This window comes from Bubalus kerabau, chromosome 13 (genome assembly GCF_029407905.1).
Source record: "Bubalus kerabau isolate K-KA32 ecotype Philippines breed swamp buffalo chromosome 13, PCC_UOA_SB_1v2, whole genome shotgun sequence".
NCBI classification, from domain to species: Eukaryota; Metazoa; Chordata; class Mammalia; order Artiodactyla; family Bovidae; genus Bubalus; species Bubalus kerabau.
Window position 1 is genome coordinate 64,407,551 of NC_073636.1, and position 16,829 is coordinate 64,424,379.

The 16,829-nt window shown below is 36.7% G+C and overlaps 2 protein-coding genes across 10 annotated transcripts in view; both read left to right on the forward strand.

Annotated features, from left to right (window-relative positions):
• The window catches only part of ITCH (itchy E3 ubiquitin protein ligase), a 101,561-nt gene that overhangs the window by 58,862 nt on the left and 25,870 nt on the right, over positions 1 to 16,829 (forward strand). For all 9 annotated transcript variants that reach the window (XM_055544817.1, XM_055544812.1, XM_055544815.1 and 6 more), the window contains 4 exons: positions 900 to 995; positions 1,698 to 1,872; positions 6,118 to 6,187; positions 13,533 to 13,617. In XM_055544817.1, the coding sequence (XP_055400792.1) occupies positions 900 to 995; positions 1,698 to 1,872; positions 6,118 to 6,187; positions 13,533 to 13,617 (426 nt within the window). The remainder of the gene's footprint in view (positions 1 to 899; positions 996 to 1,697; positions 1,873 to 6,117; positions 6,188 to 13,532; positions 13,618 to 16,829) is intronic.
• The window catches only part of DYNLRB1 (dynein light chain roadblock-type 1), a 58,684-nt gene continuing 47,121 nt past the window's right edge, over positions 5,267 to 16,829 (forward strand). The window contains exon 1 of the mRNA XM_055544822.1: positions 5,267 to 5,330. Within this exon, the coding sequence (XP_055400797.1) occupies positions 5,282 to 5,330 (49 nt within the window). The 5' untranslated portion in view covers positions 5,267 to 5,281. The remainder of the gene's footprint in view (positions 5,331 to 16,829) is intronic.

Here is a 16,829-nt window from a genome sequence, read left to right on the forward strand (position 1 = left end):
TTAAATTTTATTTCTTTGCCATTGTAAAGTCATGGCAGAGTTGAATTTAGGAAACTGAAAAATTGCAACTCAATCTCATGTACATCTCTACTTATTTTTAAAATTAATAATACTGAATAGTTATACACAGATACATTGTGGCAGTTCAGAATGCTAATCAAAATTAACTAGGTGATAAATTAAGAAACTCATGATGAGGATTTTAATTGCTAAAAGAGACTATATTATTTATGTGGGTAGTTAGGCCATTTTCATTTTTGATTAATTGCTAAAAGAGACTATATTATTTATGTGGGTAGTTAGGCCATTTTCATTTTTGAAAGCCAGATTAGAAAATTCTTTGTGTCGGAGATTAGCAAAGAGAATCTGGGTCGGTTCTCTTAGAGGTAATTGGTTTTTCTAAACTCTATTGGTTTATTCCTGTCTTTTTTACTTTGGATAAACCTACCAAGGAAACTAGAATACTCAGGTTGCCTTTGTCCTTAAGCCTGCAGGAGCACATCTGATAGTCTTATTCTTTGATTTCAACTTTTCTAGAACCCAAACTGTCCTTTGCCCTTCATTTAACAGCTCTCAGTCTTTCTTCAGATTTTGTAACAATAATTACAGTTTTCTTTTCCACTCAAGTTCTATGTATACTCTGATCAGATTGAAACAGATTTTGTCACCTCAGTGCATTTCTCAGCCTCTTTAGAAATAGAAGACATCTCCTCGAGCAGACACTTAAGCAAGAGAAATCTCATCCTGTTACCCTCAGGATAACATTTCTTGACTTTATTCCTAAATTCTTTTGGTATCTGCTTTATGTACTGAAATGGTCATTTGTCTCAACTCTGGGATTAAACAACCAGGCAACTCATACATGTAGCTTAGCAGCCTTTTTAAATTTTGTGTTTAAGTTGGGAGCAGAGAGTGGACCAGCATGGGCGAGTTTACTATGTAGATCATATTGAAAAAAGAACAACGTGGGATAGACCAGAACCTCTACCTCCTGGGTAAGTGTCTGAATTGGAAAAAAAAAAGTATTCAGAACTATAGACTACATCTATGGGGCTTCCCAGGTGGCGCTAGTGGTAAAGAACCCACCTGCTAGTGGAGGAGACAAGAGACATGGGTTTGAGCCCCAGGTCAGGGAGATCCCCTAGAGAAGGGCATGGCAACCCACTCTAGTATTCTTGCCTGAAGAATCCCCTGGACAGAGGAACTGGCAGGCTACGGTCTATAGCGTCACGAACAGTGGGTATATGGGTTCAATCCCTGGCCCAGGAAGATTCCACATGCTTTGGAGCAGTTAAGCTCATGTGCTACAACTACCGAGCCCGTGCTGTAGAACCCTACAAGCCGTAGCTACTGAGCTTGCATGTTGCAACTCCTGAGCTCTGCTGAGTTTGCGCGCTCTAGAGCCCGTGCTCCACAACAGGAGAAGCCCATGCATTGCAACTGGAGAGTAGCCCCCACTCTGCACCTAGAGAAAACCTACACAGCAACGAAGACCTAGTGCAACCAAAAAATAATAAGTAAATAAGTTTTTAAAAACTGTAAAGTACATACATATAAAAGACTTCAGGTAATTGAAAAGTAGTTGTGCAAGGTAAAATCTTACCAGATCTGTACCAGGGCTAAAATGAAGTCCCACTTAATTCTTAACTGTTTCACAAATATTTGTTGAATTCAGTTTTGTTTTTATCCTGATATAGCTGGGAGCGGCGGGTTGACAACATGGGACGTATTTATTATGTTGACCATTTCACAAGAACAACAACGTGGCAGAGGCCAACACTGGAATCAGTCCGGAACTATGAACAATGGCAGCTCCAGCGTAGTCAACTTCAGGGAGCTATGCAGCAGTTTAACCAGAGGTTCATTTATGGGGTGAGCAAATGTACTTGGCTTTATAACCTTAATGAGGGTTGAGTTTTAACCTTTTCTTACATATAAAATGTAAAGCACTAAAAAGAAAGTACAAATAGGATGGCAACCCAGTTGTTGCTATTGATGATATTATTTTTCGACCTTGTTTCCCACAGTCTATGTAGGTGATTTATTCTTTTCTTTTTAAAATTTCCTAAAATTCAACTTCCTTTGCTTTGTTACTGGCAGAAAAGTTTTCCGACAACTTAAAATTTGTTTACAAAAGAATAATAAAAAATAAATCCAAGCAGTGTAAAAAGAATTCAAACAGTTCTGAATTGAATACTGCCTAGCTTAGCAGAACATTAGACTGTTTGGGTCTAACAGCACCTGACTCAAGTGAAACTCATGATAGAATTGAATCATTTTGTAACATGTAAAGGTAAAATTTATACAATACATTATTTAGTGCTTGAGAAGATTAAAGAAGTTTGATTCCTTATAGAATTATGTTAAATATATTATTATGACTTTGAAGCCATATTATCTTTGGTATCAAAATGTCTCCTTTCTGGAAATCTTTTAAATTTACATAAACCAACTCACCAAGAGTTCAAGAGAAGCTGACCCTCTCCATTCCCCTCTCTCCCCTTCTACTGCCATCAGTATCATCTCTGTTAGAATCTATCAAAATAAATTCTTGTTTTCATTAGGCATTACCGTTTTGCCTTTTCTCCATATTTCTGTTTCTTGGACTTTGTCATCATAATAGTTACCACTCACCAACGTAGATAAATTTGCACCTTGCTCAGCAGCTTTCGCTTCACCACCTGATTATGACTAAGATAACTTTCTTTCATGTAACAGTTTTTCCTACCAACTTCTGTAGACAGTTGTCAATGTTTTCCCCTTCCCAGTGGTTTTAGAAGTGAAATTAATTTTTGTCTCGTCTATTACAGTTTTCTTTTTTTTCCATGTTTTACATCTTCCTTTCTTTCTAAATTATAATCATCTTCGGTATACCTGGCCAAATTTCTTTTAGGTTTGAATGCCTAGCTGGCTTGCCTTCTTTAAAGCTAGTTTCCACATGGGTGTCCAGTGGAAAGAGCATGGGCTTTGGAGTCAGACACATCTGGGTTCGAATCCTGGTTCCACAGTTACTTTCTCTGTTTGATTTTGAGTAAGTTCCTTAACCTCATCAAGACTCATTTACTTTATCTATACAGTATATCCATAGATAAAATTACCTCAGGGTTTTTTGTTTTTGAGGATTCTGTAAGATAAAGTTCCAAATTTTGGGGGTACATATTAAATGCATAGAAATATCAGTGTTCATCTTTTTTTAAAATCTTTTCTCTCTTTTCTCTCCCTGCATTTCTATCCACAAATGCAGATGTGCATTTTAGAATACATGATCTTTTATTTTTATTGAAGTATGGTTGGTTTACAACATTAGTTTCAGGTACACAACATAGTTATTCAAATTTGTATAGATTATGTAACATTTAAAATTACTGTATTGGTTCTATTTCCTGTGCTATATAATATATTCTTGAAGCTTATTTATTTTATATGCAGTAGTTTTTTACCTTTTAATCCACCACTGTCCTGCTTCCCTCTTCCCACTGGTAACCATTAGCTTGTTCTCCCTATGAATCTGTTTCTATTTTGATTATTCATTTGTTTTAGTTTTTGTAGTTTTAGATTCCATATATAGGTGATAACATACAGTATTTGTCTTTCTCTGACTTACTTCACTAAACATCATACCCTCCAGGTTCATCCACTTTGTTGCAGATGGCAAAATGCCATTTTTTGTAGGGGGCCGAAGAGTATTCCATTGTATAATATGCTATATATTCTTCAGTTATTCATCTGTTGATGAAACACTTAATGTTGCTTCTATATCTTTCTTGGCTATTATAAATAATGCTACTGTGAACATTGGGGTGCATATATTTTTTTGATTTCATATATATATATATATGTATATCCATGAGTTGAGTTGTTCTATCATATGGTAGGTCTCTTTTAGTCTTTTTGTTGTTTTTAGGTTTTTTTTGGCCATGCCATGCACTTAGTTCCCCAGTCAGGGATTGAACCCAGGCCCTCTGCAGTGGAAGCATGAAATCTTAACCATTGAACCACCAGAGAACTTCCTATTTTTAATCTTCTGAGGAATCTCCATACTGTATTCCAAAGTAGCTGCATCAGTTTACATTTCTGCCAGTAATATACAGGATTCCCTTTTTCTGTACATCCTTGCCACATTTGTTATTTGTGACATTTGTGATGATAAGCATTCTGATGGGTGTGAGGTTATCTCTCATTGTGGTTTTGATTAGTGGTGTTGAGCATTTTTCATGTGCCTGTTGGCCTTTTGTGTCTAGTATATGATCTTTTAAAATCCTCTTTTTAAAGACAGTTAGAAAATTCCTAAAGCACCCACATTGTGTATTGCTTCATTGTAACTTAACCGATTTGATACTCTAACAAACTTTTCTTGAATTGCAGCTTTTATTCATGAACCATTTTTCCTTTTCTCCTGTCTACATTCCTACTCTTCACTCTTGTTATAGAGTGGTTCTAAATTACAAAGAACTTAAACAGCCTATTTTAGTTATGAACTGAATTTAACATTCTTAATGCTAGCTACTTAAAAAGTGGTGAGGTGTTGTTAAGAAAATCTGTTTATTTGGTAGGTGAAGTGGCCTTTGTTCTGACCCTGGTTATAGGGCAGCAGATGCTCATAAACTCAGTATTTTTAACCTCAGAATGGATATGGTTGATGATGGGTCATTGTATAATGGCTCTGGCCCATGGCTTCATTGTGCCTGTTCTTAGCTTATCTGTCCAGGGAAAGTCAGTGCAATAGGCTTGGGTCTTAGAAAAATTATCAGAGCAGTTTGTCATATGCTAAACTGCTCCAAACTGTTAACAAGGTTCAGACCTTGTATAGTGTTTCTCCTTGGCTTTCCTGTTCCCTATTGTTTCATTACTGTTGTCTGTCAGGAGCAGGGCCAGTCCTTGACCGGTCTATCTTCTATGAGCTTTTATGAGAAATAGAGTATCTCTCATATGCTTTTAAAACTTTTTAGTCAGTTAACTCAGTTTCCATAATAAATTGATGATATGGAGCGAAAAAGACCAACAGTGGAGGAAACTGCCATAAATTTAGACTTAAGAGACTAGACCAATATGCAATATGATGATTTTGGATTCTGATTCAATCCAGTAAGTAGCCAGAGGCATTTAATTACAGATTGTATATTAGATGATAAAATTAACATAGATCTTTGGTAGGTGTAATAATGATACTGTGATTGTATAAGAAAATATTCACAAATTTTAGGCCTACTAAAATAGGAGTGAAATGATGACTTTTCCCCCCCCCTTTTTTTGCTCAGCAAAGAATATGAAAGAAAAATAAATGTTAGCAGTTTTGGTTACTGTTGAATCTTGTTGCTGGGTACATGGGGTATACTATCTTATTTTACTTGTGTATTTTTCCCCATAATTTTTAAAGCAATTAGTCTATTATTTATTTGCCTTATCTTACAGAAGAAAGGGTTTAACCGCATCTTACTGAGAGACCACAAAGTATCCCCCACTTTATTACATATTTAAACTGAAACACACTCATTAACCCTTCATCCTACACACTCAGTATGACTTTTGCTTCTCTTTTTCCAGTGGTTGACTCCTATTTTCCTTTTATCTAGCCAGACCTCTCTCTCCACCAGTGTGATAATTTCAAATGAATTTTTGAAATCTTCTCTACAGTTCTAGGCTTATCAATGCCTTCCAAACTGAAATTCTTTCCTTTTGCTCATCTGGATAGCCTATTCTTCATATTCCTCCAACTCTCTTCTCACGATTTTGGGGTTAGAAATGTAAGATTTTTCTCAGCCAGCTGATGACTGAGTACTATTATTCTTAAGTGACTTCTGTAAGGTTTATATATTTCTCTAATTTACTGATTTAAAGCTAAGTAAGGGGAACAGTGGTCAATTTGGGTGTAAAATTACTTGTAATACTTAAATATCAGATAGTTTCAAATATTGACAGATTATTTTTTTTTTTTTTTTTTTTTCATGAGAATGCATTGACTTCCGTTCTTGACTTTCATTCATACTTCTCTAAGATGTGGACTGTTTAAGAGTATGTTATGTTGCACATGGCCAGGGAAAGGCTTATCAGAATTCATAAGCTTGCTTTCCAATTATCTGTTTGTTATTTAACCATTTTGGGGATGGTTCTTTTTAGAATCAAGATTTGTTTGCTACATCACAAAATAAAGAATTTGATCCCCTGGGTCCCCTGCCGCCTGGATGGGGTAAGTCACGTGGATTTTTTTAAAAATTAAATTCAGTCATTTTAACAATTATGTATTTATGAATGGATGATAAACCTTGCTCTTGCTTGAGTGGATATCTGAGAAGCTTTTTGGGTGTCTTGGTTTAATTTGGAGTGCCAAATAGGCATTAAATTCCCCAAATGTTCTAAGTTACTCTTCTAAAATTTAAAAGTATTTTGCCCACTCAGCATAAGAAAGACTGGATTATGATACCTAGGAAAATCTGGATGGACCTCTAGAGCATTATGCTTAGTGAAAAAAATTCATTTCAAAAGATTATGTTCTAAATATGATTCAATTTATATAACATTCTTAAAATGACAAAACTATAGAGATGAGAAATAGAGTAGTAGTTGCCAGGAGATAGCCACTGACTGGTAGGTGGTTCCAAATACAGGAGTTAACATGAGTGGTTCTTACATAGTGGTGGAATAGTTCTGTCCCTTGACTATGGTGGTGATCATACAGATCTGTACATGGAATAAAAGTGTATAGAACTATATATTACAGAAATGAATTCAAACTTTAAAAATTAATAAAGACGGAGTTAAGTTTATAGTCAACAGTAATGTATCAGTGTCAGTTTCCTGATTTTGATACTCTGCTATCATTGATGACATAAGATGTCATCATTGGGGTAAACTGATTGAAGGGTATGTGAGATTCTTGAACACTTTTTGCTTCATACTATAATACTTATTTCAAAATAGAAAGCTTTAAAGATGATTTTGATCATATTCGTGCTTTTCAAACACAGTTCAGAGGTTGATAGAGTCGATGTTATCTGAAAGAACAGTGGAAGGGGGAATGTGGTAGGGTACTGACTGTGTCCTGCACCGTGGAGTACCTGAGTAAGCTCTGTTATCAAGTACCTTAGTTATTAAAACTTTGTTATTAGACTTTAAGATGAGCCTGCCCTACCAGATTATTTCATGTGTGTTATATAAGTCATAGAGCTATAGTACATTTCTAGAATAAACATGACAATATAGAAACAGTTCTGCATGGAAGAGAAAGACTATATATCAATAGAAAGTGGAAAACAGCAGAGTAGAACCATTTATGGAACCAGTTGAAGTTCTATCTTCAAGAGCTGCAGATATTTCAGAAAGTAATAATTCTAGGTAGTCTTGTTGGGAAACACCAGTTTGATAGATCGCTCTAGCATTGTTTTAGGAATGGAGGGGAAAAAATTGATGTCAAGGTCACATGAATCTGGGCAATAAATGAAATTGGCTGTTTAAGCCTGCCTTTGAGTTACGGCTCAGCTGATAAAAGAATCCACCTGCAATACAGGAGACCTGGGTTCAATCCCTGGGTTGGGAAGATCCCCTGGAGGAGGGAAAGGCTACCCACTCCAGAATTCTGGCCTAGAGAATTCTATGGAACTGTGTATAGTCCATGGGGTTGCAAAGAGTCGGACTGAGCGACTTTCACTTACCACAGAATACACAGAAGAACTGTGCAAAAAAGGTCTTAATGACCCAGATAACCACGATGGTGTGACCATACACCTAAAATGGACATCCTAGACTGTGAAGTCAAGTGGGCCTTAGGAGGCATTACTACCAAGCAAGCTAGTGGACGTGATGGAATTCTAGCTGAGCTATTTCAAATCCTAAAAGATGATGCTGTTAAAGTGCTGCACTCACTATATCAGCAAATTTGGACCACTGCACTGGAAAAGGTCACTGAAGGGCAATGCCAAAGGATGTTCAAAGTACCACACCATTGCATTCATTTTGTGTGTAAGAAGGTCATGCTCAAAATCCTTCAGGCTAGCCTTCAACATCATGTGAACCAAGAACTTGGAGATGTACAAGCTGGATTTAGAAAAGGCAGATGAACCAGAGATCAAATTGCCAACATCCATTGGATCATAGAAAAAGCAAGAAATTCCAGAAAAGCATTTACTTCTGCTTCACTGACTACACTAAATAAAGCCTTTGACTGTGTGGATCACAACAAAGTGTGGAAAATTCTTCAAGAGATAGGAATATCAGACCACCTCACCTGCCTCTTGAGAAACCTGTATGCAGGTCAAGAAGCAATAATTAGAACTGGACATGAAAACAACAAACTGGTTGAAAATTGGGAAAGGAATTTGTAAAGACTGTATATTGTCACCCTGCTTATTTAACTTATATTCAGAGTACATCATGTGAACAGGCTGGATGAAGCTCAAGCTCGAATCAAGATTGCCAGGAGAAATACCAATAACCTCAGATATACAGATGACACTACCCTAATGGCAGAAAGGGAGAGGAACTGAAGAGCCTCTTGAAAGTGAAAGAGTGAGTGAAAAAGCTGGTTTTAAACTCAGCATTCAGAAAACTAAGATCATGGCATCTGGTCCCATCACTTCATGGCAAGTAGATGGGAAAAAAATGGAAACAGTGACAGACTTTATTTTCTTTGTTTCCAAAATCACTACAGATGGTGACTGCAGCCATGAAATTAAAAGACATTTGCTCCTTGGAAGAAAAGCTATGACAAACCTAGACAGCCTATTAAAAAGCAGAGACGTCATTTTGCTGACAAAGGTCCATGTAGTCAAAAGCAATGGTTTTTCCAGTAGTAATGTATGGATGTGAGTGTTGGACCATAAAGAAGGCTGAGTGCCAAGGAATTGATGCTTTCAAATTGGTGCTGGAGAAGACTCTTGAGAGTCCCTTGGACAGCAAGGAGATCAAACCAGTCCTAAAGGATATCAACTCTGAATATTTGTTGGAAGGACTTTGCTGAAGCTGAAGCTCCAGTACTTTGGCCACCTGTTGTCAAGAGCTGACTCATTGGAAAAGACCCTGATGCTGAGAAAGATTGAGGGTAGGAGGAGAAGGAGGGCGATAGAGGATGAGATGACTGGATGTCATCATTGAGTCAATGAACAAGTTTGGGCAGACTCAGGGAGATAGTAAAGGACAGGGAAGCCTGGCATGCTGCAGTCCATGGGGTTGCAGAGAGTCAGACTCGACTGAGCAACTGAACAACAATTGCCCTTTAAGTAATTTATCCTTAACATTCCTGTGAATCAGAGATAAAAAATGTAATAGTTCATAGTTATAACTATTATTGTTAGTAGCTTATAAAACAAAAGGAAGGCATATGAAAGTGGTGAAGGTCTTTATTCACCAGTGTCTGGTAGTTTGGTGTAAGGGGTCTTTTGGCTCTGTAGGACCTTATAATGGACAGTGTATGATTGTTGTGAAGTACTTTAGAAAAAAATGTTCTTAGACATACCGAATTAGAGCTGTTTGGTTGCATTCCCTGACATGAATGGTCTTCTCAGCTTTATTTCAGGAGTTGTTTTACATTCATGTTACAGAAGAGAAGCTGTTGGACTGAAACATCTGTAGGTTGTATATTAATCCTCTTGATTGTATTGCAGAAAAACCTTGACCTGATTGGCTTTTGTTAGAAACACAAACTAGTTTGTACCTTCTCTAGGGTAGCTGTTAAGAAAAATTGTTTCATGTTCACAGAAGCATGAATTGCAGTCTGTGTTGCCTTTATTTGAAAAGCCTTTCCTGCAGAGCTAGTCCTTGTTTCAGTGTTTATCATTATATCATCAGGATCTTTCTCATTTTTATTTTAGCCAGCAACACCTCCCTAAAATACTGCCTCTAGAGACCCAATCCCTCCTTATGTATGTTATCAGAATTTTTCCTTGGTTATTTTACATTCTGCTTATTTTTAGGTTTCATGCTCCTGAAGTTGAGGTGCAGCCCCTCCCTCTTCTTAAATGAGTTCATGATCATCCTTTTATTTAGACTGAGCACGGCTTTATTTGTGAACTGAACTCTGCCTTTGGGGCATATGCTTTATTTGTGGAACCAGGGATGGCTCTGATATTAAATGAGGAGCACCTGATAGACCCTCATCATTGATCCAGGAAATAAAATCCCAGTTTATAGCCTGTGTTGATGTTCTGAAATTGTCAGCATTATTTTTGTGATGTCATGTATTTTTAAATCCCACTTCCTCACCCTTTTAGACTTTTGTACGCTTGGACTAGACATTACTATCTTAGAAGCTGACAGTGAAGAATTTATAACACATGGAAACTGTAGAGACTGGAGAACAAAGAATGCTTTTGGTTCAACAATATAGTCTAATAGGGCTTTTTATAGCTGGTTTACCCATCAAGTACAAAGCTGTCTTCTCATTTTCAGAGTTGCTATGAAAGAATACATAGAACATCAGGAAGCTTCTGTTGTTCAGTGCCTTATTCATCAGGTCAGGAAATGGTTTGATGTGTATTCAGGTTTGGTGTTCAGTAATTTCAGAATTGTTTACCATGTGATTTTTCAACAAAGTAAGAAATCAGCTCTGTAATCACAGCACATCTCATTAAGCACATGAGCCTTCAGTTTGCAAGTTTGAGGTCCCATCTTTGAAGTTTTGGTCTTTACAGCCTATTCCAAGAAATGCTGGTATCAGCACTATATACTTAGAACAAACATAGAAATAAGTTTTCTTTTTTTTTCCCTGGGTAAAACCATTTTGTTAACCTACCAAAGCACTTCATTTTGTTTTCTGATTTGAGGTACAACCATTAAACATGGTTCACAAGAAAATACAATGACTATTCAACTACCATTATAGGAGTTTGAAACCTCACTCATTGTTCATACAGTACTTTTTATGACTTCATACAACTGTACAGTCTATTTAAGCTAAGTTTAAGTTCATTGCTAACTAAAAGACCAACATCAAAGACCTATAGTTTTGTAACAACAGAAGAATAACTACGCTAGGAATACACTACTTTAAAAACCACTTGACTAGTGATGTGTATGGTTTCCTTATTCTTTTAAGTTTTCTATCCACTTTATCTTACCTCATGTTAGCTTTTGATAGAGTTTTGTTTTTGTTTTGAAATGTTTTTAAGCTTTTATTTAGAAAGCCTACCTAGTAAAGTCACAGAACTACAAATGTGTGAGGTGTAATCTAAGTGCACAAACTAAATATTTAAAATGTCAAAAAAGTATTATTCAGATTTTTCATTGAAAAGAGAAATTGTTTGGATAAGACATTTAAAAATGATAAAAACCAAAGCATGCCAAAAAAAAGTTTTGGAATAAGACAAAACTACTTCAAAGCCTTAAATCTGTTTATCTGAAAATAAAAAAATGGGAAATCTCCATGCCATCCCTAGCTTCATGCTACCATTCAATAAACATTGACTATGGGTAAGATGAGGGTGTCCTTAGCTGAGGTTAGTAACTCCCCAGGGTTCTCAGACCTCAGACCCCTTGGAGAACCCAGGCAGTGACTCTGTTCATGTTAGGTTTTTGAGAGAATCTCTAGCCCTGAAATCTGAACTTATATGGCAGTTAATAGATAAATATATACTCAGCTAGGCACTTATGATGTTAATTTTAGATTACAAAAGTTACTTAAGATTGTTGGTGTACAAGATTATAAATTCTGTAAGTGTATTTAAAGATTTAAATTTAAACTATCTGGAACATTGACTTACTTTTTTATTTATTATGTAGCTAGCTATAGTACCGTGGATGCTTCTTTTTGCCTCAGAGACAGTTCTTAAAGTTGGTTACATGTTTCCACACTCTAGGTGTCATGACCAGCAAAGCCATTGTTACTATCTAGGGTGTGTCACAAGATACAGAGTCCATTTTCTGTATTTAAGCTGTGTCACAAGATGCAGAGTCCATTTCTTATATTTTATATATTCCAGAAGTTTTGTTTCCATTTTAGGCTAGCTGGTAGAGAAAGGAGCAGAGCTGTCAGGAGCAGATTCATGATCCTCACCAATGTATTCCTTCTTTCCCAGCACCAGCCTTACCCCCACCTTCCACCCCCTACCCCAGTATCATCACTGCTTCTTGAGATCATGGATTCAGTGCTGGAGAGAAGTTGAAAGTTACCAAACACTACCTTGACAAGGCTATATAATTTAGCCTAAGACTCATTCTGTAATATCTTGCTTAAAAAAAAAGTCCAGAAGTTTTACTTAAGTGTTGTTTGGTAAATAGACATGAACTTTCAAACCATAGGAATAAAAATTGGTTTTCTCACCATGGAGTTAAGCTTAATTTTTTTTTAATGTCTAATTTTAAGGTAACCATGCTTTTTAAAAAGTGGGAATCCATTTTATAATATTGAATACTTAAGTGTTCAGTTTGAGACATCTTGGCCAAATTTAAAAGATTTAGACACTGGAAGAGACCTATCTTTTAATAATTAATTTGTAATGGAGCAGAGAAAACAGTAATTCAAAACAGCAGAACTAATGTTAATATTAAAATTTCAAAGCTACTTGGTTATTAAAAGAAAATTACATCTACGCATCTTCTAAACTTAGTGAGAAAGCTCAGAGAAGCAGAACAATTGTGTAGAATGGGTATAAGAGAACTAGAGGAATCCTAAAACAAGATGAAGGTGGGAAAACACACTGCTTCAGATACAGATACAGTAAATTAAAGAGTTGAACCCTGCTACCCAACTCTGTTGTAAAATGTTACTATAGATATTTAGGATAGGAAACTGGTTGTATTAAGAAACAGGATGTATTTTGAAACAATGTCTTCTCTAGTTAAGTAATACCTAGCATTTAGCAAAGAAACAGGTTTCCCTGGTGACTCAGACGGTAAAGAATTCACCCTCAATGCAGAAGACCCAGGTTTGATCACTGGGTCAGGAGAAGGGAATAGCTACCCTCTTAACTATTTTTGCCTGGAGAATGCTATGGACAGAGGAGCTTGGCGGGCTATAGTCCATGGGGTCACAAAATGTCAGACACAACTCAGTGACTTAGCATATAACAAAGAAACAGTTAAGTTACATACCCCCATTATATTTTCAGAAATGAGATGGTACGATATGAAAAAAAAAATCTCTGAATGGAGATGTCAGTTTCCATCCTGCATCAGCTAGAGTCTAGTTACTACTTAATTCTGAGATTAGGGGCAGATCATTTAGCCTATCTGAAAATCCTTATCTTTAAGATAAATTAAAACTACCTACTCTGTGGGACTGTTAAGGTTAATATAAGGTCATGTATGCAAATTTAAAACAGTTAATTATTCTTGCTGTTGATTAGGTTGAACAGAAAGATTCTGTGGGCAGGATATTGTGAATTATATCTGTTTAGTTTCTAGGATATAACGATATTTGTATAACTTGAGTAAGTATGTAGATTTAGTAGCGAAAGAAAAATTAAAGCTTTTAAAGTTATGATTTAAAAACCACAAAATCAACAGTGCAGTGAAAAATAGCAAAATCAGCTCATCTTAATTTGAGGAAGAAGACTATGCCAACTCGATAACACTTTGCCTTTTTTTTTCTTTCTGTTTTAAAGAGAAGAGAACGGACAGCAATGGTAGAGTATATTTTGTCAACCACAACACTCGTATTACACAATGGGAAGACCCCAGAAATCAAGGGTAAGAACTCATAGTTATTAGTATACAGATAGCCTCTTAAAGATTATACCGTATTTCCAACTCATTTATGAAAAAGATCAGACTTACATATTCTTTCCCCAAAGGTCTTAATCACCCACATATTTTAGAAAGAGAAAAAAATATACTGTTACATTTTTTTCCCCCCAAAATTACCTGTTTGTTATAAGACCAGCTTACTAATTCTAAAGCAGGGTTTTGCAAGCTGAGATCTCTCAGTAGAATTCAGGGTGTCTGTGACTTAGAGGGGGGAAAGACATGTTCGTGTGTGCAAGACCAAGGTCCAAACCTTTACCTGAAACTGAGTGTTCTTTCCATTATGATTGTAGGTCACAACTATAGTAGAATTAACAATCCTAGGACTTTGCCACCAGTAGAAATCCCAGATGTTTTTACATACCATTCTGCAGTTGTTGCAGATATTTCAAAATATTGTTTACATACATCATTACAAGAACTTGCTGGTTAATGTGTCACTAAAGGGATACATTATTACAAGCTTGTCTTTTTAATATTTACTATGTATGTAGAATTGTCTTTGTGATACTGTATTAGTTTGCTAGAGCTGCTTTAACAGTACTACATATGGAGTGACTTGAACAACAGAAATTTGTCTTATACATAGAAACATAAGATTTTATATCATTTTATGCTGCTTTAAAATCTTATGTTTTTAAAAGAAATATTTATATAGGCCACACCAGCTGGTGGGGCTTCCCAGGTGGTACTAGTGGTAAAGAATCCGCCTAAAATATAGGAGACGTAAGAGACACTGGCTCTATCCCTGGGTCAGGAATACCCTCTGGAGGAGGGCACTGCAACCCACTCTAGTATTCTTGCCTGGAGGACCCTGGTGGGCTGCAGTCTGTGGGGTCATAAGCAGTTGGACATGACCGAAGTGACTTAGCACGCAAGATATTAGCAACAAGCTGGGAGGTCTCCAGGGGTACTTTCACTTGAGACTGACTACAAATTTAGGGCATCTCCCCAACGACTTTCAGGTTTAATACCTCACTAGAGAGACTTGAACTCATTGAAACCTTTTATACTCACAGCCACATTTGTTACTGGTAAAGGATATAAATTAGAACAATAGAAGGAAGAGATGTTTAGGACAGAGCCTGAGAAGGGTTCCAGATAACCAGAATTGATGTGGAATATAGTATGTGTTGAATATTACCAACCAGGGAATCTCACCTTTCTAGTACCAGAGTATTTTATTGGGGCTCCATCATGTACTGCCTGCAAAGCTAACCTTCAGTTTCCAGCTCTTCCCCAAAGATGGGCTAATACTTTTTAGTGTCTAGTTTATTCCAGAGGTCAGAGCTAATAATGGCATATATCCCAAAGCCTCCTTTATAAACCACCTGATTGGCGGTCTGATGTTTGAAGACCCTAAGCTTCAAAGGGGCTTCAAAGTATCTTCAGAGATACTCTTGACAGTCAGGCTATTCCAGAGGCGTAGAGATCTTTTCCCAGTAGCTGAGGGCAGAGGTCTGATCTCTATTTGGGTATGATTAAATCTTCACATCTCACATAGGTCGGAGTTTTAAGAACCTCTATTTTAAAGGTATGCTTTAAATTTAAAATCTATTTCTGGGTACCAGCAGATCACATTTTATATAGTTATAGTATTTAACTTTAAATATTTGGGGGACTTCCCTGGTGGTCCAGTGGATAGAATCCATCTGCCAGTGCAGGGGACATGGGTTCAATCCCTGGTCTGGGAAGATCCCACATGATGCAGAGCAGCTAAGTTTGTGCACCACAACTACTGAAACCCGTGTGCCTAGAGCCCATGTTCCACAGTAACAGAAGCCACCGGAACACGAAGCCTTTAGACCGCAACTAGAGAATAGCTCCCGCTCAACACAATTAGAGAAAGCCCATGTGCAGCAACAGAGAGCAGCCTAAATAAATACAATACTTAACTTTCAACTTTAAAAATATGTATTTTCAGTTTCTTAAAAAGTAATAATTAAGAATTTCATAGGTAACATTTTTAATTTTAAAATTCTATCACTAAGGATAGACTAGACCACATCACCTTTCTCTAATTTGCTATCATTTTTTGTTCCCCCTTGAACCTTTTAAAGTTTCAGAGTGGAAATAAGAATCATATTTTTACAAATAATACCAATGAGCCAGTTCTATCCAATTTGTTTTCAAGTCAACTTATTACTGATACTGTCTTGCAAATATGATTACAACAAATGAGAAGTGTTATCTTCTTAAAAGTTTTAGATAGTCTGTCTGATGTTTGCATGTAGTTCTGTGAATATAGTTAAATGTTAACTTTTTGATGTGGTTCACAAAATATTGTTGTAGGCGGTGATTCTAGGCCTTTTGTTCTTCTGAAGTAAACTTGCGGAAAGTGACACCCCTGTCAGCAATAGTGCTCTCTAAAACAATGAGATTAAATGCCACCAACCCCTCCTTTTCTTCCTTTCTGATGTGAACTTGAACATTTCCATTGTTCCGTCATCTCACCAAACCCACCAGATAAGAAAATTGAAACTGGAGAATAGACAAAAATGAATTAGAAAATATGAATAAAACTTGAAACATTGAAGTTCAAAGAGCTTCAGCAAGATCTTAAGACAGGTATTAAGTAAGTGGGTAGGCATACTCCCTTAGAAAGATTTGAGTTGCCTTAACAGGAATAATAGAGATTCTGGACAAGGGGAAAGTCTTCACTTGGAGGTTTGGCAACTACACAGGGCTCATGGAAGGGACTTGGAGATAGAATGTAGAGGTGAAACTGAAATGGAGCATAGAGGGTGCAGCATAGGGGCCAAGTGAGGGCCAAAGGGAGGAGTTTAGATCTTGTATTTGGTTAGTGATGAATAGTGATACCACTTTAGAAGAGAATAGATTTGTTCAGATCTCTGTTTTGGTATTCTGTCAGCAATATGAAATGAGTCAAGGACCACAGTGAGACTCAAAGCTGGAAAACCTTTTAAGTGGCTATTTTGAAAGTTTAAAAGATAAATAGAGCCAGAGTAAGGAAATCAACCCTAAATATGCATTAGAAGGACTGAAGGCGGCAGAGGATGAGATGGTTAGATAGCATCACCAACCCAATGGATATGAGTTAGCAAACTCTGGGAGATAGTAAAAGACAGGGAAGCCTGGCATGCTACAGTCCATGGGGTTGCAGAGTCAGACACAACATAACAACTAAACAACAGAAC